Raw genomic sequence first — 22,102 nt, forward strand, 5'->3', positions numbered from 1 at the left:
AGAGAGTGGAAAACGAGAAGAAGAAGGAGAGATAAACAACTGATTGCCCTCAGGGAGAGTCCTCCCGTTTGATGTGTTGTGCTGCTTGATCTTTTTAAGATTAAAATGAAGCGGAGAAGAAGGAGAGAGAAAATTTTAAATCTCGCTGCAAATATTGAAAATGTCCAAGCGTAGGTGGCCTAGGTTTCGCGAAGAGTTCGGCCATGGGGTGACAGCTTTTTGAAGAGGAAGGACATTTTGAAGAGGAGAACCCATGCATTTTTGAGTGGGGGAAACCTTGTTCCTTTTTAGACCTTTTAGAAAACGCTTCAGTTCTTCTGGTTCCGTTTAGAAACCCTAGAAATTCCAGACTGGAATATGAGAATTGAGGTTTAGATCCCAAAAATTTCGAATTCTGAGCCTTCAATGTGTATTATGGGGTAATTCATGTGTGCCTTACCTTCGCCTCACCTGAATAACCCCATAAATTTCAAAACCACAAAAAACTCTAATTTCGTTAATTATCTTTCTCTCATCACTCACTTTTTGTTTTTCTCTCCTATCTCTCCTCTCAACCTATATCATCTCTCTTCTTGTGATTTAACCTTTTCAATTTCTTCTTCTTTAGTTTTTTTTTCTGTTTTTATCCTATAGATCTTTCCGTCTATCTCCCACATCCCCGTACCAACTTTCTGCCAATTGTCGTCATTTTACACAAAACAACATAACTTTTCATCGTTTCTCTTCTTCGAGAAAAAACTAAAAGGAAAGATATGAACGGAGGAAGGAAGACCTACTTCATCTCATCATTGAATGGAGCCGTCCGTGTTTTCCCATTGAAGCAAAAATAAAGAAAAAGATCTCAGGAAAGCGAGATAAATAACTCGGAAGACAAAGAGACGGAGAAAATGAGCCACTGGAAGAGGAGGAAGACGGGAAGTCGTCCAATTTTGTTCTTCGTCGGACACATTCCCGCCACACAAAATTTCTACCCGGAGACTGGTCTCATATTTTTTTTCGTTTTCCCTTTTCCGACATTTTATGGCTTCCTGGTAAGGTTTTTCCATAAGAACACTACGAGTCTCTAGTTTAATTGAATTTTTGAATAGAGCAAAACAACTCACATTTGTTCTTGACGGCATTTTTGATGAGAATTCTATGAGGAACTTTGCAAATTTTTCAACAAAAAATTTGGTTCCGCAAAAGCTCGTTGTTTCAGATACGCATACACAACTTCTTGCCTACCGTAGTCCTGCCACATTTTTCCTTTTTTCAGCAATTTTTCTCGACTAAAATCTTGAATAATCCCGTTTTTCAGAGAAATTCAAGTCCCAATTTTTGGTATTTCTTTTCCTTCATCCATTCAGTATAACCCCATTTGCATTCTACTCTCCCAAATCCCTTGTTTTCAGTTCTGTCGCCACAATTTTTGTGGTTTTCACACCTCAATTCTTTCCATTTTCGCTGGGAGTGTATACAAATAATAAATCAACTCCACTCACTATACACCCTCTCAAACACCTGCCTTTTACATTGCACATCGGGAATCCAATTTTCTCGTCAAAAAGAGAAAATTCTAACTACAATTTTGGGAATCTTCAGAGTTCTGCAGAGGTGTCAAAAAGTCAGGTTTGGGTTTTTCGCCCTCGGAAATGTCGGGGTCTTCTGTTTGCTTTTTTGGATGGGCGCCGAGCAAGCAAAATCATCGATTTTTGTTTCATTTTTCTCAATTGGCTTGTGGCTTGACCAATCCTCCCAAGGGAATATAATTAGAATTCGTAAACGTTTCCTTCTCTCTTCTTTTTGTTCTTCTCCATCACTCGAATGAGTGTATGTCATTTTCTGTACGTATTTTTCTCTTTTTCTCTCTATTCCTCTCATTCCACGTCACTCCCTTACCGAAACAGGTTTTTGTCCTACTTCTTGATAAGAAGAAAACGAGAAGAACAACGACTAAAATACTAATCTTAACCGACGAAAAGTATTTAGAAACTTCCGTTTTTCAGGGTCAACAACCACCCACAAATGAGGAATGGCCGACGACTGGTGAAGTCGTTCGTCGCTGCACAAAAGCTCGCCAGTCTTAGGAACACACTATGGAATAGACAACAATTGGTAATATTTTAAATTCCATTTGAAAATTAATCAAAATTTTGAATTCCAGGCCTTCTCCTCATCCGTCGCCTCTTCAAGCACTCCACCGATTCAAGAAGAATCTCAGCCACTATCCATCCGCTTCGAATATGGACTTCCTCTTCTCGATGTTCCACTTCCTTCTCGAAACGAGCCGTGTCAATTCACAATGCGACCGTTGAGTGATACAGTTGGATCACTTTGTAATTTTCTGCGGCAGGAAGACAAGGGAATCGACTATGTGGCCGTTTATGGAACCAGTAAGATATCTCTTTTGCAAAAAAAAAAATGAATTCAAAGACCGCCGTTTCATGTTTCAGATGGAGTGAAACTAGCCACATGCACTTCTATTGAGCACCTCCTTCAATTCGGAACGTTCCGTTTGCGCCTTAACGACAAGTTCTTCAATGTGACAGTACCCAAAACGGGAACGACGCCATATGATAGTGATAAGTGCGCCCTATTTTTTGTACCAGAATAATAAATCAATGAAAAATTCAGGCTCCGCCAATTGGACGACCTCCGAGCCACTGTCGCCTCCCTACACGCTGCTCTCTGTGTCGATGAGTATAAGTTGTCCCGTGAAAAGAAGCTTCTCCTCCAACTGGAGAACGCCGAAGCGCTTCTAGCCCCCCTGCACGAAACGAAACGGAAGATCGAACAGGAGTGTGAAGCTCACACGGATCGAGTCATGTGGGCGGGATTTGCGGCGATGGGAGTGCAGACTGGTATTCTGAATGGAAAGTTTCCATTTTTTTAAACAATTTTTATTCCAGGTCTATTCGCGCGGCTAACCTGGTGGGAGTACTCTTGGGATATCATGGAACCTGTAACCTATTTCGCCACGTATTCAACAGTTTGTGCAACGTTCGGGTACTACTTGTACACTAAACAGGTAATAATGCATCTTGAAATCGGAACTTGAACTAATTTATTCGAAATTTGCAGAGCTTTGAATATCCATCAGCTCGTGAACGTGTCTACACCAAACAGTTTTATCGTCGAGCACAGAAGCAGAACTTTGACATCGAACGATACAATCGTCTGGTAAATGAAGTGGAGGACCTTCGAAACCAACTGAAACGAATGCGAGATCCTCTATTCCAGCATCTTCCCGTTAGCTATTTATCAAATTTGGAGACGGAAAAATAGTTGTTTTTTAAAGTGTTTTATGTGCTTGTATATTCTAGTCTGTTCTTCGATTTTCAATTGTATCTAAATTTCGAGTGTTCCCCTATACCCTCCTTTCACAAATAACTTTGTCTTTTTCTTTCATATTCTTGCCTTTCGTCCCGATTTCAAATTCTCCCCCGCTTCATAGGTAATTAAATACAGAGTAATTTTTTTTTTAAATAACAAATGTTCGTAATATGATTCGCTTTATTCACAAGTTCTAACGATAGCACTCTCTTCTTAAAATGGTTCGGATGGCGGCGTGCAAGTCGTACTCGACAAAGTTTGGCTGATTGAGCATCAGCTGTTCTCCTTTTGAAAGATTGTCAATCAGAGCGGAAATTGGTTTGACCACACCATTCATGTGGACGTTTTCTGAAAGGAAAAGAAAAACATTTGGTACGAAAAAATCCGAGCTGTGGAAGAGAAACGCCGTTGGCCGTGGTAGAAGGTCCAACAGCTACAGTAACCTGAAATAATTATATTTTCATATTTATTTTCTCAGTCTTTCCTGAACTTAGTTGATTTTCAGTTATTTTTTCCCAAACATGTCGGAAATGAGCGAATACCGTACTTTAAGCCTATTTCAAGTTTTATTTGCTCAGTTATTCGACAATTTTCATAGCCTTTATGAAAATTTTCGTCATTTTTATTTTTTTTAGATTAACACAGAAAAATAACGAAAATCGTCGAATAATAGAGAAAATATGACAATAATAATGATTAAAAGGCTCAAAGTACGGTAGTATTCGCTCTTTAACAAAAATTTAACAAGATATCCCGCTCTCAACTTTTTTTCTCAACAGCGATAACACCAAAATTTTAATTTTCCGACTTTTTAGGGGAAAAAAACGCTGAAAAATCGACGAAAATTGCTGAAAAACGAGACAATAAATACGGAAAATAAAAATATTTTTAAGTTACTGGAGTTGTAGTTGTAGGACCTTCGACCACGGCCACAACTCTGATTTTTAGTTGAAAACTCCCATTGCTTACCCTGATGAACCCCAGTCTCTACAAGAATCGAAATGCATCGTTCGACGACATTTCTAGTTCGAACTCTCGGTTTCTCTCCATCATTCCCCTCAAATGACTCCAAATCCAGATGATCGAATCTTCCAACACCTCCATGACGAAGGTATCGATCGAAGAGACGGGCGCCGAGAACATCCGACATAGGATTGTCGCCGATGACGTAGAGGTACTTGACGTCTCCGAGTTTTTGCGTTTTGGCGATACGTTGGATACGGTGGGCGGCGTGGAGATAGCTGACCTAAAAAATTACACGATTTTGAATGAAAACTTTTGATTTCAAATACAATAAAAAACCATTTGAAACAGTAAATTTTGCTCACCTCAGTTGGCTTCCCAAGCGTGGCTGTGAACTGCAAATGGTATCCTGTCAACTTCTCATAAATGGAATCCAATGTATGAATGAATACCCCATGTCCAATGCGTGGTAACTGTGAAGCCACATCAGCCATCCAGACGAGATCCACGTTGCAGGCGACAAGCGGAATCTGATCCGGACGACGACCACCAGCGATCAGTGGAAAAACCATTGTGTCCATTCCTGTCAAGCAGTTTTTTGAAAGTTTTTTTTAGCGTGAGAGAGTTTCGAAATCATAAGCATACATCACCAACATCTACAGTAACCCAGGTATCGAAAGATCATTTCATTGATGATTATCAGCTGATGGGATATGAGATGACCAAGCTAGATATACCGTAATTCTGGGTTTGAAACTATAAAAGGGACAACTTCGAGGTCTAAATAACGAAGAATCATGAAATTCCTAACTGTTATTCTTCTTCTTTGTGTCTTTTCTAGTGTCCAGGCAAATGCTATCAAGGCTTTCTGGGAAATGATCTTGGAACAATACAAGAAATTCTTCATTGAAATAATCGGTCAACCGACGCCTCCGGTAAAGTTTTCAATTTATTTTGTCGCGCACCGTAAATACTCTAATAGATGACCATTGTTTCTGATATTATGATAAGCATCTTGTCAGTTAGTCAATTTCTGAATTCTCTCACAGGGACCGACATAGGTTGGCTTAAAATTGAAAATTACGAATGTTTACGGTATATTTTCCGAGATTAAAATTATCATTTTTGTAGTGAAAGGAATGGAGTATTTAAAACAAATTGATATAGAGAAAATACTGTACCAAAAAATTTACATTTTCAAATAATCTAATTTTTTTCAATTCCACAGATCCTCTGATTCCAGATCGGCTTTTGCATATTACTATTTCTAGAACTCCAATTTTTTTATTCGGAAATTAATATAAAGTAGTACCCCTCTAACAAAATTGCGGTCCCAGTTTTAACGGTAGTCTTTCAGGAAGTCACTGAAATGTTCGATAGCATTGACTGGGTTGTAGACGTAAGTCTTTATTAAATAGTCAACAAAACTTTATGGATTTTTAGAACCTCTGCAAACTGATCGGAACTCCGGAAAAAAGTCAGCCATTTAATACCGTTTTTATGCTTCTCAATGGTTGCTAATTTCGTCGAAACTGCTCGGCCATTTTCGAATAAATAATTTTCAAGCATCTAACTTTTTTAACTTCCCATAAATGATATACCAAACACTCTAAAAGAAACCCATCCAAACTGTCAGCTTTAAACTCGATTATCTAGATTCCTGTGAAAGATATGAAAAGTTTGTCCACCGGTAAAATTTTGGTGATATTATGGCCTACATTTTATAAGTTGACAAATTGTTTATATCTTTTACAGGAATTGAGATAATTGGACTCAAAGTTGACGGTTCAGATGGGCTTCTATTAGAAAAACAGTGCCGAGAATTGTATTAGTACCAAGATTAGTACCAAAAATTATAGGCTACCAAAATTCAAAGCTTACTCACTTCCATGAGTCAAAACACAATCCAACAGCAACTGAAGCGAACTTTCCCATTTCAATGGTTCTCCGAGCATCACAATAGCCTCAACTGGTTTGAATCTCTTCCGTGCCGCTTCCGTTTCCTTCGGATCCACGATTTTTCGAGAGAAGTCAGTGCAATCCAAATGAGGGAACCAACTTTTCAACTGATCGATTGTGGTCACTTTCTTGAAGCCTACTCTGAAAAAAATGGAAAATGTATAGCTGATGTCTAAAAACATCAGACCCTTTTGCAATGGATCTTGCATTCTTCTGACCAACGACAAGAACTTGTTTATCATGAAGATCTGTGAACATTTTCAGCGGACTATGAGACATTAGGACATGATCAGCTGGAATTCGGAATCCGAGTTGCTCGCTGAGCTGAGCTGCTTTGATCTTTTCGGTACTATTCGTTCCATTTGTTAGGAACACCTGAAGACTCTTTCAGAATATTTCATAAAAAACTTCCGATACCGTAGGCACCACAAAGTTCCCATTCTTATCAGTTATCAAACTGAATGCCTCCTTCACACGTGGCAACAAGTTCCGCCCTTTGAACAATACTCCATCAATGTCTAGAACGATTCCAAATGGATGCTGAAACAAAAAAGTTCTGGAAAAAGTTGCAAAACTTCAGAATAAAATACAGCATGTCGAGTGCGAAGAAAGAACCGTTTTTGAATGAATCTATGTATATTATTCATCCTTTTATACTTTCTGAAAAATGCTCGAATCGTTTTGACACATCAAAATATTGAACTTTCCGATAGGTCCAGTAGAGACACACTTGGCTGATACCCTTTGATTTCTGAAAATATTCCTTCCACGTCACTCAGAAAAACCACGTCGGCTTACTGAAACTCTATTGGATATGGGTTAGTTACCCAAAAAAAACCATACTTGTAAAATTCCGGGCCGGCCCGCCAAAGCCTGGGCCCGGGCCGGGCCTGAGGAAATTTTCAAGGCCCGGGCCCGGCCCGGAAGGCCCGGTGTCAAAAATTCTGTATTTTTGAGCCAAATTTTGAGCTCTCAATATAATTTTTTCCATTTTTTTTTCGTATTTCGGATTGTTTGTCTGTCTGATCAAAAAAGATCGAAAAACTCGAAAAAAATCACATAAGGGTCCCCCCCTTATGTGTTTTTTGAAAATTTCGAAACTAGTGAAATGACGGACCCGCCGGGCCGGGCCGGGCCTCCGAAATTCCGGAAAAAGCCAGGCCCGGCCCGTTACAAGTATGAAAAAAAACCAAAAAAAAAACAATGCCTGCTGCTGGAATCGAACCAGCGTCGCCACGGCCACAACGTGGAGTACTAACCACTATACTAAGCAGGCCGGAAGTGTAGCATGCTAATGACGTTTATCAAGGTCGGCTGGCAAGACTTTGTTTACAATGTGTTCCCTCCGTCATGTCTACGCCCTATTATTACTATGGAAACATGTGGTCTCGTGGTGTAGTGGTTATCACATCTGTCTAACACACAGAAGGTCGCACAGGTAGAGGGGGACTGCCGAAAAACGGGCCTTCTGGCGGGCGCGGACTGCCGAAAAGCGAACAGTCGGCAGTCGAATCGCGCGCCGCCGACGGTCCGTCTGCAACGATTTGCGCCTCGAAGACGGGCCGTCAAAAATGATAGCGCTTTCTTGACAGTTCATCATTAAACAGGTAATAAACAATAGAAATTCTTTATTAAACTAATAGTTTCTGTGGATTGTGTATTGTATTGAAAAAATAACTCTGATTTTTTCAAAGTTGAATTTTTATGATTAGAATGAGAGAAGACACAAATTCTATAGGGAACAGAACTTCGATTTTCTTTTTGTGTTTTCGCAAAATTCCAACTTTATAAAAATTCAAATTTTAAAATGCGAAGATTTTTTTCTCGTTCCTTTCGTTCTTTTTTCCTTCATCGTTTCTCGTTTTCAATTTCTTTCGGTTCTCAGCATTTCTCTCATTGAACAGTATTTTCCGCTTTTATATGACTTTCTTTCAGAATAAGTAAAATTGATGGGTTCGTAACATGAATTGAGCACCCAAAAAAAACTGGCATATAAAAAATCTTTACATGTTTAAGGCTTAGCGACATTTTTAGCAGAGACTTCAAAAGTTCGACATATCGCATGTGATATTTTTAAAGCCGATCGGAAGCAGAAAAAGCAACAGATTTTCGTATAATTTTTCATGCGCGAACCTTGCAAAGCTGTTACTTTCCATAGCACTTGCAAAACATCACACTTGCGAAGTGTCGGCGAGGCGAATTTTCGGCAACAGAATAAGAAAGTTAAGAGATTTCGATAGTTTTTGCTTTGGAGTATATGAAAACTCACCAACTCATCACATAAAAACCTCTGCAACGTTAAATTTGTTACTTTCCGAAGCAAAAACTTGCGAAACGAGTTTTCACCGATTTTTTCGCATTTTCAACTAAAACGCGAGGAAGAAAGTGCACGAATGTTTTTGATGCTTTCCTAATGCCAGTATTTCGATAATTTGAGCGAAAAATACTGAAATTCATTGAGAAAACACTTCGAAAAACGAAAAAAAACTGTGAAAATTAGACGAGAAATTCGTTGAGTCTTGTGTCGCTAAACAAGGCGCAGGCGGGATTTCGGAGTGTCGTTGCGAACCGAAATTCCGAAACTCGTCAGCTAAAACGGCAATTAAAAACGAATGGTCGAGATTTTTGAAGAAAAAGAAGCAAAAAGAGAACAGCATTTTCAGACAAAAATTGTACAAAGTTTTCAGAAAAAATTTCGTCGGAACTCTTCAGAAAATAAAACCTTCAAGTCTGTTTTCCGTCAGTTCTCCTTCGGCTGCCAACTAGCAGTCATTCGCCAGTTTGCGCCTCTTCAGCTGCCATTTAGCAGTTTTTCAGCAGTCCCCCTCTACCTGTGCGGTGGTTCGAGCCCGCCCGAGATCATTGGTTTTTTTGAAAATTCTTTCACAGAAGAATGAAATTATCTTTATTCGGAAAACGGAATGAAATTAATGCTTGTGATAAAAATAAGATTCAAAATTGAAATTCAGTGGTAGCAAACCGTATGCATTTTTGAGAGGAAATAGAAAGAAAACAGATAAGAATTGAAGAAGCAGTTAAGAATTAAGATCTAGATCGTTGAGACATCGATGGTTCCATTGGAATCGAGGAATTCCTTCCAGTTGGTCGAAAGATTTCCAACTTTGATGAGGGTCAGAAGAATGAAAGCTTCTCCGGATGCTGGCTCGAGGACCTGAAAATAAGTTTTTCGTATTAAAAAAAAAGAAAAAATCCCACCTCAAACTCAGCACTATCTGGATTCACATCACTTGGGAATCTCTTAACTTCACATAAGAATGTATCCAATCGATTTCCATTTCCCTTCTTCTTCTTTTTGTCGGTTTTCACTTCGAGAAGGAATCGAAGCGAGTGCTCGGTCAATGTAAACTCTGTGAACTTTCCGTTCGCCAACAGACGAGATGGCTGGCTTGGCTGGAATATAGATCTCAGATTTAGAATTCTTTTTTCAAAAGTTTACCTTCTTGAATACAGTAACCAGCGAGTTGAACAGACTCTTCTTCTTTTTCAAACCATGTGCTTTAAGCATGATTTCCACTTTTGTTCCAGAATCTTTGAGAACTGAAACTGCAACTGAACGAGTGCCGAGATCCTCTTCAGAAGATGCTGACGATTGGCGGGAGTGTTGACGTTCGGAGGCTGGGGCCATTTCTAGAATCATTTTTGGGTTACTGTAGTTTCGATAAATGGGTAACTTTGGTAATGAAAAAAAAACCACGAAAAACTCTACGTGGCGTTCGAAATTTTCACGGAAAATACATTTCGAAGCTACAATTTTTCGATGATGGTGTTTACGGAATCTAGAATGAGGTCACACCGTAATCAGAGTTAAAATGCAGAAAACCTCACTTGGCGATTCGTGTTTCGAAGATCCGGTCACCGATCTGACTGGGCTATGAAGTGGAGATGGAAGTGGTTGAGCGTGCTTCTGATTCACCAAACTATCCGGATTGGTATGAGATGAAGAACGTCGCGATGGTGGCTTCGATGCGTAGTTCTCTTCGATGATTCCCGGATCGCGATGGAGAATTTTGGCTGAAAAATTATTGATCAGTTTTGCCAAGGAAAAGATAAAAAGATAAAACTAAAGAATGAAAACTTGTGGGAAAGCTGAAACTGAAAAATGTGGATTATATATCCAGAGGACATGGACAACTGAAAAGAGAAAGATGATAGAATTGAGAGATTAGAGGAAACAAAAAAGGATTTGGAGTACACAAAGTCAGGAAAGATAGAATGAACTATAAATTCAGATTCTGGCAAAAAGTAAATTGTTTTCTGTTTTTTGCAATTTCATCGCATAGACAAATCACAACTCCTACAACAGTCACAACAACTGACCCAATGCTTATCATAATATCACCTATATTTCTTCAGTTGACCATTTTTTGATATCTCTTACCAAAAATGAGATAATTGAGCTCAAAGAGAACGTATAGGGCGATCTTCTATCAGAGTATTTACAGTACTTGGGAATTTGTATTCTTTTTTGACAAATTCCCAAAAATTTGGACCAGTCTTTGGCTATGACTATCTCAACAGCCTAGAATTTTCCTTTTACATGATTTAGTGAGTAGAAAGAGGATTTATTCATTCGTGGTATCATTCAAAATAGGCAATTATTTAGAAACCTACTTATTGAAACAGTGAAATATTTTGAAGGTTTTAAAGGTAGAGCAATAAAAGGGAAGTATGGTTAAAAATTGTGAAACGGCTTGCTCTTCCTAAAACACAACATGCAAAACTTTTATATAATTTTTCAGTATCTAAACATTCGTTTTGCTTATATTTGCATAGTGAACCACCAACACGATGAAATCGATCAAATTTCCGTTCGATGCCTTTTTTGGTTGCTGTTATAATAGTTTTGCTAGTTTTATTGTCATTCGTTTTTCTATTGTTTTTATAGAAGGAGAAGTATCATGCGCATACCTTGTACAATTTCCTCCTGAGCACGATAGTATCCACGGCTTGACATTTTGAGGTTTTAGGATCCGATTTGGATCAATCAAGCGCTGAAAAATGAGAAGCAGATGAAAATGGAGAAGAAAAAGCTGTAAGAAGCAGTAGAAGAGTGAGAACGTGTGAGAGGGAGAAGAGAAGCAGAGAAGAAAACATTAGAAGAAGTTTTCAGAGATTGTAAGTAGAACGGTAGTTGAAATTTGCGAGATTGCTCAAACAGAAAAGTTTTTTAAAATTTTGAAAAGAATTCGTTCTAGGTATCAGTGAGAAATACAATCCTGTCAAAAAACAAGACATTTGAAACGGTTGAAAATGTTTTCATGATGAGAACGACGTTAAAATTAAAGATTCCAAGTTTCGTCAAATAAAACAAACTTACTTGATTGAAACTCGAAATTGTCGTAAATCAAACTGTTTTATATATAAACGTTTCTTCTAGAAAAGTACAGTACGAAATGAAGAGACGCAGAGAAACAGAGAAGAAACTTCTTCCCGAGAGCCATCCGATTCGTCATCAAACGACCCCGTTAGTTTCCAGAGGCGAGAAATATAATCGCGAGCACAAACACACATCCTATTGTTGTGAGAATGTACTGTTTGGCTGGGATGGGGTTGGCGAATGAGGTGAGCATCTTTTTTGTTGTACAGTAAGTTAAATTGCGAAATGTTTTAGTCGATATTTGTGGAGAAGAATCCAGAGAGCACGATGACTCATCTGAATCAATCATCAGAACTTCTGATTCAGAAGATGGTGAAATTCTCGAAAAAAATCAATTCAAGGGATAGTTGAAGCTGTGAAAAGTTCTCAAATAGAAACAAACAAAAGTTTTCACCATCTCTAATTCTATAAATCTCTCTTACGTGACCTCAAAAGCAACAACATACACGGTCACCAGATGGGCACCAGATGTGTCTACAACGTTGCTTCTCACACTTGTTTAGAGGACAAGGATGCAAAATATTTGATTACGACGAACACTTTTTGTAATTCATAAAACGCAGAATTATAATTTTTTTTAAACTAACTGCTACAGCTAATAAGATAGGGTTATTTAGGGGTAGCAACTTATACCGTATTTTCTCTGATAGAAGCCCACTCAAAGTCAGTAAACTTTGAGCCCATATAATTCGCCTATTAGAAAATACATCAGAAAGTGGCCAACTGATGAAATATTTATCATAACATCACCAATACTTTATCAATTGACTCATTTTTTATATCTTTTGGAGGAACCGAGATAATTGAGCTCAAAGTTGATGGTTTTGATATACTCCTATTAGAGGAAATACGGTGAACGATTTTTGCTTATACAGTAGTAAGAGACAAATAGTTGTTGGAACCCCTGATTAACCTAACAAAAATTGCTATAGGAGCGCCGGAACTCTGTGAAGCACCTACAATTAAGACTTTGAAACAGCAATATTTTTATAGGCGACTTGAAGAAACACCAATTAGTCACACAATTCCAAACTTCTTCAAACTAGTTATTGAAACTGTGTTTTTTATCTCTGCTTTAATTTCCAATACTCGTACATTAGGATTATTACAATGGTAACAATCTTACCATCAAATTTACAAGAAAAGAAACTTCAAAAATTGAACAAATTTTAATTTTTCGAAAATCTGAGAAACTCATAAATGACGAAGTGGCACCGATTAATGGAAGATGGCACATGGAAGTCCTTTTGAAAACTGTGAAATTCGAAATTTGTATTACACTACGGATGTTTTCAGAGAAAAAAAAAACGAAAAACTGGTAAACTTAGAAGCTACAGTATTCCGAACTTTCACCTGTTAATAAACTGATGAATCTTTAATAATTTTCCAAATAAAATACGGTTTCACCTGGCAAGTATTATTACAAGATTGGTGTGAGTTGACACTGTGCGACTGAGTTTTAGCAAGTTCTCAATTTATCAAATTCTCAACATAGCTCTCAAGTTTATTTTCTAGCTCACCGTAAACACCAAAATGAATGGGACTTCTCCTATTTTTAGTGGGAATAAACAAAAGAGTTTCTTTTGAAAGAAGGAGGCAAAAGTGGGATGAGACGACGAAGAAGATGCGGGAAATTGAGCCTGACATTGGTTTTCACTTGACATGCGAAGCGAAGAGAAACGTCTTGGGCCGGACGGAGCAACGATGGCTCCATCTTCTTCCTCTTCTCAAATTCAATTAGAAATTGACGAAACGAAGAGAGCAACTAAAATATGGAAGCTAAGAATATGGGTTTTGGGATCAGAGAAAATAATTTACTGTTTCGTTAGGTAGATAGAAGGCTTGATAGTCTGGTGGAATGATGGATCCTTTGCAACTTAATGAAACTAACGAAAGTTTTAGAATGACTAACTCAAATGACACATTTCCAGGTAACTAAGTACCTTCGCTTGAAGATTATGAAATCGATTGGAACTACATGAGGATTAACATAAATATGGAGAGAGAGCGAGAGGAAAATATGATGAACAAAAGGTGTTGTGTGGGAAATGAGTGCGACAAAATAGGAAATCAGAATCCAAAATGAGAGAGAAATAGCATGGGAAACAAGGAGATAGCATCCGGAGCAGCTGGAAAAATATGACAAATGTCTTTTTGTACAACACCACAATTTCCAAAATCCATTTCGATTTAAAAACGGAACTGAGAATAGAAGATGGATGAAGAAATCATTTTAACGATTATTGGATTTTTATGATTCCGTTCATCCTACCCCTTCACTTTTTTAGTTGAAGAAAACAATAAGAGATTTTAGAGAATCAGAGGACAGGTGTTGAAGAGAGATCTACCGAATTAGGCATGTAATTAGGGGGTGTACGACCGATTCGAGAGAGAAGGAGAAAAGAAGAAAGAAGAACGAGAAAAGTGTGTACATCTCAATTAGTTTACCTTCCTATTTCTATAGTAGTTTTGTGGTTCATCATCGGTTCGTCATGAATAGGGGGACTTGTAGGGGGTTCGGTTGAAGGACACTGTCTGCCATTACCCGCGCTTTGTTAATGTATACGACCACTTGATGATCATTTTCTGGAGCGAGAGAGTGGGATCGAAGTGGGAAATTACAGCAAGATAGTTTTAAAATTCTAAAAATTCTGTTTCAGTATCCGCATTTCTTTTTTACAGAATTGGAATCGGTAATACGTGATCCGTTTCTAGAATTCTACGTACCGTAAAACCTCTATTAGAAGGACCGATCCTTGATTGTTCCAAGCATACTTGCAACGGGCCGGGCCGGGCTTTTTTCAGAATTTTCAGGGCCCGGCCCGGTCCGTCTCGGCCCGGGTTTTCAGAAAAAATATTCCTGTCTTTTCAAAAAAAAAATTTCGGACCAATAGAAAAAATGGGCAATTTTTCGGTCAAGTAAAACATTTTTTCACAAAAAATCTTGAAAAAACGTCTGAAATTTCCTTTTTGAGAACCCGGGTCCTGATTTTGCAAGCAAAAATTTTTAAACGACACATTTTGAAGGGGCCTTGTATTACAGAGGACCATTCTATTAAAAGAGCCCTTCTGATACAGGTTTTACTGTATTTGGAGTTAAATGAAACCGGATTTTTTCTTAAAGGTGGGGGGACAGGAGATTTTTCGTAGTTTTTTTGTAGCTAGAGTATGCATTCTACCGTCACGGTGTACAACGCTTAATGTCACTCTGCGTACAGCTGTCGTCCTCGCCTTTATGTATGCAATCGGGCGTGCGCTTTCTCTTTGCCCGCGTGACTCAGTCGGTAGCGGCGCCGCACCCTCAATCCTCACCCTCACAAGTTCAACTCCTCGAGGGGCATCTTTGAACGGAATTTCGAGAACATTATTTTTTTCATATCCCCCCACCTTTAAGAATAATTTGTTCAAAATACAAAATTGTCATCAGTTTAACTGATTTTTCGAAAAATTCCCCAGTTTTAACAAGAACCTAAAAACAACGATTCTTTCGAAAAAATTTTAAAAATTGGGGTTAAAAAAACAATCAAAATAAAAAATTATTGCGAACATTGAAGGATTTCAGAAACAGAAAAAATTGGGTCGACAGCAAACCACTTCACATAGAATAAAAACGACTTTCGAGCTTTCGAAAATAAGTTTGAAATTTGAAAAAAAAAATTTTTAATTTCCTATGGTTGCACTCCTTGAATTTAATGATTGTGATTTTTTTAAAGTGATTTCAGAAGGTACAGAAAAAATGGAGTAAACTGCAAAGTGCTTGCTGTTTCAGCGATTTTACATTTTTGATATTTTTTGTACATTATGATTGATTGCCACCATACGTGCCATATTCAAGAAAAACTATGACGCAACATTTATGTTAGAGCTAATGAAAAAAAAAAAGTTTCACAAAGTTCGTTTAACAAATCTGTAGTTCCCAACAATCCCTCACAGGTTTTTCCAAAATCGAATAAGGCATGCATGCAAAGCTAAAACTAAATCAAGTGGGAGTTTATAAATCCGACATGAGCGTACTAAAACTTTTGGGAAAAAAAATAGAAAAAATTGGGCTCTTGACTTTGATTATTGGGATTTTTTCAAGACACTAGAAGCGATAGAAGAAATTGTATCAATTGCGAAAATCTTACTGTTTCACCAATTTTATATTGTGGAAGTTAATTTTATACTGTTGTTTTACAAAATGACAGGAAAAATGAAAAAAACTGGTGAACGCTGAAGCTAATGAAAACTATGTTTCACACAGTTGGTTTAACAAATATATGAAGTTTTCAGCAATCGGTCCTTACTATTAACATGTTCATTTCTAAACTCAAAACAGGCATCCATGCGAAAACTAAAAATAAAATCAAGTGGGACCAACCGAGCTCCCCTTCTTACACATTCACACTCAAATAAACATGCACATTCAATATTTGTCGTCGTCCTTCTACTGGTTTTTCGATGACCAACAAGTGAGCTGAGAGTGTCAAGAAGGCGACGACAAGACATGGAAAAAGAGAATTATGGATGGAAAAAGGGACCTTCGGATAGTAGGGGACACTTTTATGGATGAAGGAGGCGGGGAGAAGGGAAAGAGGACATGACATTTCATTTTGTTGCTTGCTCGGAGAGTCCGACCAGAAACAAAACACTTTGTCTTTTTCTTTTTGTATCCTCTCATGGGGCAACACATCCAGAGAATTTATGAAATCTTCTGGAGACGAAGAAGACGTTGAGAAGCTGTTGCTGTTTTATGAGGAGGGAGGAGATACTGTGTTAAGAACATGATGTGATAAAACAAGACAGGAATTACTGGATTGTGAAATATAAGAAGGAGATATGTTTCCAGAGACATCCAAAAGTTTCAGAACCTATTGAATATTCTCGATAGAGCAGACATAGAGAATGTTTGGTTCTCTAAAAATAATAGAGTGCGGTCAACAAATTTTACAAGCTAAACCAATTTTCATAAAACCTCTCGAAACGGGGAAATTTTTAAAAAAATATACCTGTTCATAAAAATTTTTATATCTCTTTTAACACTACTCTAAGCCAAAAACCTTATGATTTTTCAACAAGACAGAATGTGAGATATCCTTTCATAAACTTTTTGAGTATTGTAGAAACACTTAGTCACTAATTGGATAAACACACTTTTGGAACTGTCTTAAGTGACTCATTTCGATATCAAAAGAGGGCGGAAGAAGAAGAATGATATTTTCGAAAGTTGACTCAACTGACAAGAAACCGAAGGAGAAGAAGATAGTACTTGAGAAGAGATGATTGGAAATAGAGATAAAAACAGATAAGAGAAGTGATCGGAGTGATGAAAGAGACGAATTGGGGAGGAGAGAAGGATCGCCTTGCAAATTTGGGCATCAATGTCAATGATATCGTGGTGAAGGACGAAATTTCGGGATCATAAAATTTTTTGTTTATGATCGAACGGTTTATTGAATTGGGATGTGGCATTCGGGTAAGGTGTCACCTTGATTTTTACAGTTAGTTTCCAGGTTATGACCCTTCATTATGCCAAATATATTTTTCATACTCTAGTTACATTTTTGAAACAGGATAAATTGAAAATTTTCCAATCTTGAAGCTTTTCTGTGAAAAAAGTATGAATCAATTCCCATCTGACCCATTTAGACACCCATCAATCTCTGATCAAAACTATCCACCCATATTTCTTCTCGCCCCCACCAATCACAAAAGTACCTTGTCTTCCCTTCTTCTGCACGAATGAAAATTTCGAAGGTGTCAATCAAGATGCTAATCTATCTTTCCGATCTTCTCAATCCGCATTGATGACTGAATTCAAGAAGTGATGGAGTATTTACGACTGAATGGTTTTGAGAACAAGGTGATTTCGTGATAAAGTTGGGAGATTTGAATTTTCAAAATAAGATTGTATTGAATACTTTAGCAGAATCTATAACAGTTTGAAATGAGATTTTGAAACGGTAACTGATCAAGTTTCCTAAAAAAAAAGCAAGTTCTTTAGAGTGGAAGTTAAAAATCAAAGTAAAACCACTGTACGAAGCAACATTGAAGTATTCCATAATAACATGGAATTATGTATTTACTGAAACAGAAAAAATTTCAAGTTCCAGCAATCATCGGACTAGGATGATTTAGGATTTTTTGAGTAGCCCTATGCTAAATACAGATAGTTTGTAGAAAATGACATTATATTGGAAAATACTAGAAACTAGATTTCAAAAGTTACCGTATTTTCTTCAATAGAAGCCCACCCAGCCCATCAGCTTTGAGCTCAATTCTTTCGGGTCCTGAGAAAATGTCAAAAACTTGCCAACAGATAAAATATTCGTGATTTTATGATAAACAGTTTATCAGTTGACAAATTTCTGACATCTTTCACAGGAATCAAGATATTTGAGCTCAATGTAGACGTCTTGGGTGGCACTTTTAGGAGAAAATACGGTATGTCATATTGTTCAAATACCTTGAAATTCTCAGAACTAAAAACTCTTATTACTGAAACTTTCAAAACCCTTTTAGCGAAAAATTCGAGAATTTTCCAGTTTTCTTCTATCGAATGGAAAACTGACTAGGAAGGTTTTTTAGACAACGGTTGATAATTTGCTCAAAATTTGCATACTTATAGTTTAGGACATGCTCTATACGATGACAAAAAAATGTTTAGCCCGTTCTCATTCCCGGGCCGAAAAACTTTGTCTGAAAATTTGGGCCGATTTCGGTGCGCTGGGGATTTCGGCTTCCCCTTCCCTCCTCCACCAATTCCGCGTGAGAGGAAAATATCGGTTGTGTGGTGTTGTGGTAAGAGGGTGACTCATTAGGATTGACTATGCTGGTTCGACCCTTTTTGAGCCCAAAGACCACATTGGACTGAAAAAATTTGCCAGAATGCTATTTTTATCGTTTCTGAATATTTGTAACGTTTTTTCGCACTTTTCAAAAAATTTTCAAAAAATCATTTTCAAAGTGGGGTACCCCATGGTGATTTTTTTCAAAATAAAAAAAAAACGTTTTTTTTTGAAAATGTTTAAAAGTTACTTTAGAAGATAGAAAAATGTCCAAAAATGAGTTTCGCACTCAAGCCAATCCTGAAAAACTTATTTTTAACCTCGAAAAATGCATGTTTTTGGCCAAAATTTAGTACTAAAAGCACTTTCAGAGGCCATATTTCGGCTCCTTTTGAGAACGGGCTAAAATTTTTTTTGGATTCGGATTCAGCATGATCGAAAGTACCTTTGTACAAATTTTGAGCAAATTCTCAACCGTTGTCTGAAAAACCTTCCCTTGTGAGATAGACTAAATTTGACGAATTTCCATCGTGTTTGAAACTTTGAAAAATTAATTTTTCAAAAACTCGACATAAAATCTTCGAATAAAAAATTCTAAAAAAAGCGAAGACTGAAAATCCAAGGGTCTTCAAAAACTTCATACAGTACTTCATACAAAAGGCAAAAAAATGGTGTGAAATGGTTTCACGGACATTTACCGCGAAAATCCTCTCCATGCATCCATTAATCTTGCCACCAGTTACCCAAAACACCATTTCGACATGTGTATCTGTCAAATTTCATTCGTGTCTCTTCCTCTCTTTTGTGGTAAATCGGAAGGCGGCAAACCGTAACAAATGAGAGAAATAGTGAAAGAGATGAAGAGACGCAGACATTCTACAAAGAGATTCGCCGACAAGGGCTCCCGTCTCAATGAGTATCAATGACTCTTTTTCCACTTGAGCGACTTCTCTTCCTTTTGAACTGTATTGAGGGTTTCATGTTTGATGGGAAAATTATGTAGAAAAGGGTATTTCATCTTCATGTACGTTCACAGGTAAAATGCGAACGGATCCGTTTCGGTGTCCACTAGGTTTTCTATCCGTAACGGGTCCGTTACGGGCAGTTTCGCGAATCTGAGTTCGCAAACGGATCCGTTTTTTCAACATTCGCAATCGGACAGGATACGGAGTTCGCGAACGGACCGGATACGGATGCATCTGGAGGTCGAGAGATAGTTCCCATGCCCATTCGCGAACGGATCCGTTCCGGATGGCCGAGTTGTGAGGGACTAGCTTTCTCTTAACTCTTCCATCATATTTTTGCATCTTTTTTTTTGTATTTTTAATCTATTTTTGCCGTTTTTTTTCCAACTTTTCTCGGCAATTGAGTCGATTTCTGTCTATCAAAACTTTCGAAAGGCGATTCTACGATGAAAAAAGGTTTGTAACACAAAAGTAATTCTTCGAAACATAGGGTTTGTTATAGGTATCACTTAACCTCTCCGTGAGCAAAAGGAACAAAAAATATTGATTTGATGCTCACTTTTGCAGAAAGCAAGTTGCTAGCTTAAGGTAAGTGCAAACCACATTAGTTTTCGAAATAGTGACTTTTCAAATTTTCAGCGATGGACATCTACTAAACATCTACCGACCAAAACGTTGGAAATGGGACAATTTTCAGAACGCGGAAAACAAAAAATATAACTAATAGGTAAACAGTATGCTGCATTTTCGGAAAATTTCCCAATTTTTTTTCAGATTGCTCTGGTTCCGGCTGGTCGTTCAACAAAAAAAAAGATTTTCATAGTTTCTCGAACTTTGTTGTACGTTTGATTGTTGTTTCTTATATGTTTTCTTAATAAAGTTTCGAATACTAAGTCTACAACTATCATGAAAACTCAGCAAAAATTAGGAGAAACTGAAAAAAGGAGCGGCGGGGGTTTTCAAAGAATGAGTCGGAAACGGATCTGTTACGGATTCGCGTACGGTCCGTATACGATTCCTATTTCATCCGCGCGCGAATGGCGGAGAATCCGTAACGGATTGTTCGCGAATCACCTTTGTTCTTGGATTGATGCTTTTCAAGGAATGACATATCAGAACTATCCCCAAAAGGAACGAACGTGTCAGAACTTGAACATTCTCAGTCGGTTGCTGATCAGCCTAGAATAAGGATGTACTAGAAAGGTCCCAAAGTATCCTCTACGGTTTTGGTCAGAAACGAACGGTCGCAATGAATTAGTTGAAGATCCGTCAAAGGAAACAAATACATATCTTTGAAGCAGAAAACTTTCAACTTTCAAAAAAATTGAAAAAGAAAATTTTATTTGAGCAAGTCCAAGCACAATTCGAGACAAAGAAAACACTATAGGAAACTAGATCCGGTAGAAGAACTAGACAAAAAACATGGAATAATTAAATGTGAGATTCTGAAATTTCAAAACATCCGGCCGAAAGATTTTTAGCCTGAAAAAGTTAAACCTTGGCAAGGATGCACAGAAGGTATCCGAAGTGTTGTCTACAGATTTGGTCAGAAACGGATTGCTCAAAAGTTATCTGGGGCCGTTGCATATGGCTTTTATAACATCTGTTTCAAATCAATAAGGACATATTCGAATAAGTTGATATGAAGTTCAATGAAACAATACAGATTTTTGAAACAGAAAAAATTTTTAAAAATTGGAAAAGAAAATTTTATTCCATCCAGTCCAAGCACATTTCAAGACAAAGAAAACACAATAGGAATATTAGAACCGGTAGAAAAACTAGACAGAAAACATAGAATAATTAAATGTGAGATTCTGAAGTTTCAAAAGATCCAGACGTCGTCTCACACAGACTACCATCCTCATCACCTCCGAATCGATCAAATACTAGAAGATTACAGACATTTCGAACTCTCGTCTTGATACTCGGACTGTCTTCCCATGGGTTGTAAATCGATGCGGATGTTGGACTAGTGGATCTAAATTTCTTTTTTCCTAATCTGATAATTTTGAAGAAAACTTACTTATCAGAATCCTGTTGAGCTCTGCTATTCCGAATGATTTCAATTGTGGTGATGTGACGAGAAATCTGTGAGAATTGAGTGTAGGTGATGGCTCCGGCTCCGATGACGTGAGGGATTGAGAAGAATAGACTGAGAACCATGATTCCATGATCGGATAGGGTTTGACCTAAAAATGATCTGAATAAGTGATTAGTACTTGAAAACCCACTGAATCCAACAGTATTCCATGAAACAGCAATCATATTGATCAAAACTGGAACATAGATGACGTCAAATATCAAGTTGGTGAGGCAGAAAAGGACGAAGAATCGAAGATTTTTCCGATAGACACACTTGTGAATCCATGGACAATGATGATCGAATCCATCGACACATTTATCACACTGGGAGCAGTGATGCGAGTTTGAAGTCTTTGGAATCCAACACGTAAAACAATATCGTTCGATTTTCTTTGTCTCCAGATGCTCTACGAAATCGTTTAATGGGGTTTTCGAGCGAGGCATCACACCAGGATCCGTCAGAATCAGACTGAAAAATTATTTGAAAAAGGAAAAATAGAATAGTTGATTTTAAGCGTACAGCCAGTAGAACGATGCAGAAATCACCCATATGGAGCACATCGTCATAAGCAGCGACCAGTGGAGCAAACCTTCGGAATCAAATATTCTGAAAAAAGATCATCATATCCGTAACAAGTGGATTTCTCTATAAT

The 22,102-nt window shown here is 37.7% G+C and overlaps 4 protein-coding genes and 1 non-coding gene across 5 annotated transcripts in view; 1 reads left to right on the forward strand and 4 right to left on the reverse strand.

The window, feature by feature from the left end:
- Positions 1-2,004: 2,004 nt before the first annotated feature.
- Cbr-mcu-1 lies at positions 2,005-3,264 on the forward strand (the record flags this gene model as incomplete). The annotated part of the gene is made up of 6 exons (XM_002636933.1): positions 2,005-2,094; positions 2,144-2,372; positions 2,433-2,565; positions 2,614-2,840; positions 2,889-3,007; positions 3,061-3,264. 6 exons carry the CDS (start codon positions 2,005-2,007, stop codon positions 3,262-3,264), a joined length of 1,002 nt encoding a protein of 333 aa, XP_002636979.1.
- A 241-nt stretch (positions 3,265-3,505) lies between these two features.
- On the reverse strand, positions 3,506-6,881 carry CBG09463 (the record flags this gene model as incomplete). The annotated part of the gene is made up of 7 exons (XM_002636934.2): positions 3,506-3,660; positions 4,282-4,558; positions 4,641-4,858; positions 6,161-6,375; positions 6,422-6,609; positions 6,652-6,774; positions 6,825-6,881. 7 exons carry the CDS (start codon positions 6,879-6,881, stop codon positions 3,506-3,508), a joined length of 1,233 nt encoding a protein of 410 aa, XP_002636980.2.
- Positions 6,882-7,438: 557 nt separating this feature from the next.
- On the reverse strand, positions 7,439-7,510 carry CBG28346. The gene has a single exon. It is a non-coding gene (tRNA).
- A 1,773-nt stretch (positions 7,511-9,283) lies between these two features.
- On the reverse strand, positions 9,284-11,209 carry Cbr-lin-33 (the record flags this gene model as incomplete). Its single annotated transcript, XM_002636935.1, has 5 exons — positions 9,284-9,406; positions 9,451-9,645; positions 9,692-9,882; positions 10,081-10,266; positions 11,164-11,209. 5 exons carry the CDS (start codon positions 11,207-11,209, stop codon positions 9,284-9,286), a joined length of 741 nt encoding a protein of 246 aa, XP_002636981.1.
- Positions 11,210-15,300: 4,091 nt separating this feature from the next.
- The window catches only part of CBG09465, a gene marked incomplete at both ends in the record, with an annotated part of 12,584 nt that continues 5,782 nt past the window's right edge, over positions 15,301-22,102 (reverse strand). Inside the window, 5 exons of the mRNA XM_002636936.1 lie at positions 15,301-15,314; positions 21,224-21,366; positions 21,391-21,556; positions 21,599-21,918; positions 21,970-22,056. Coding sequence (XP_002636982.1) covers positions 15,301-15,314; positions 21,224-21,366; positions 21,391-21,556; positions 21,599-21,918; positions 21,970-22,056 — 730 coding nt within the window. The remainder of the gene's footprint in view (positions 15,315-21,223; positions 21,367-21,390; positions 21,557-21,598; positions 21,919-21,969; positions 22,057-22,102) is intronic.

Source organism: Caenorhabditis briggsae (assembly GCF_000004555.2).
Source record: "Caenorhabditis briggsae complete genome, chrIV, whole genome shotgun sequence".
Lineage (NCBI taxonomy): Eukaryota > Metazoa > Nematoda > Chromadorea > Rhabditida > Rhabditidae > Caenorhabditis > Caenorhabditis briggsae.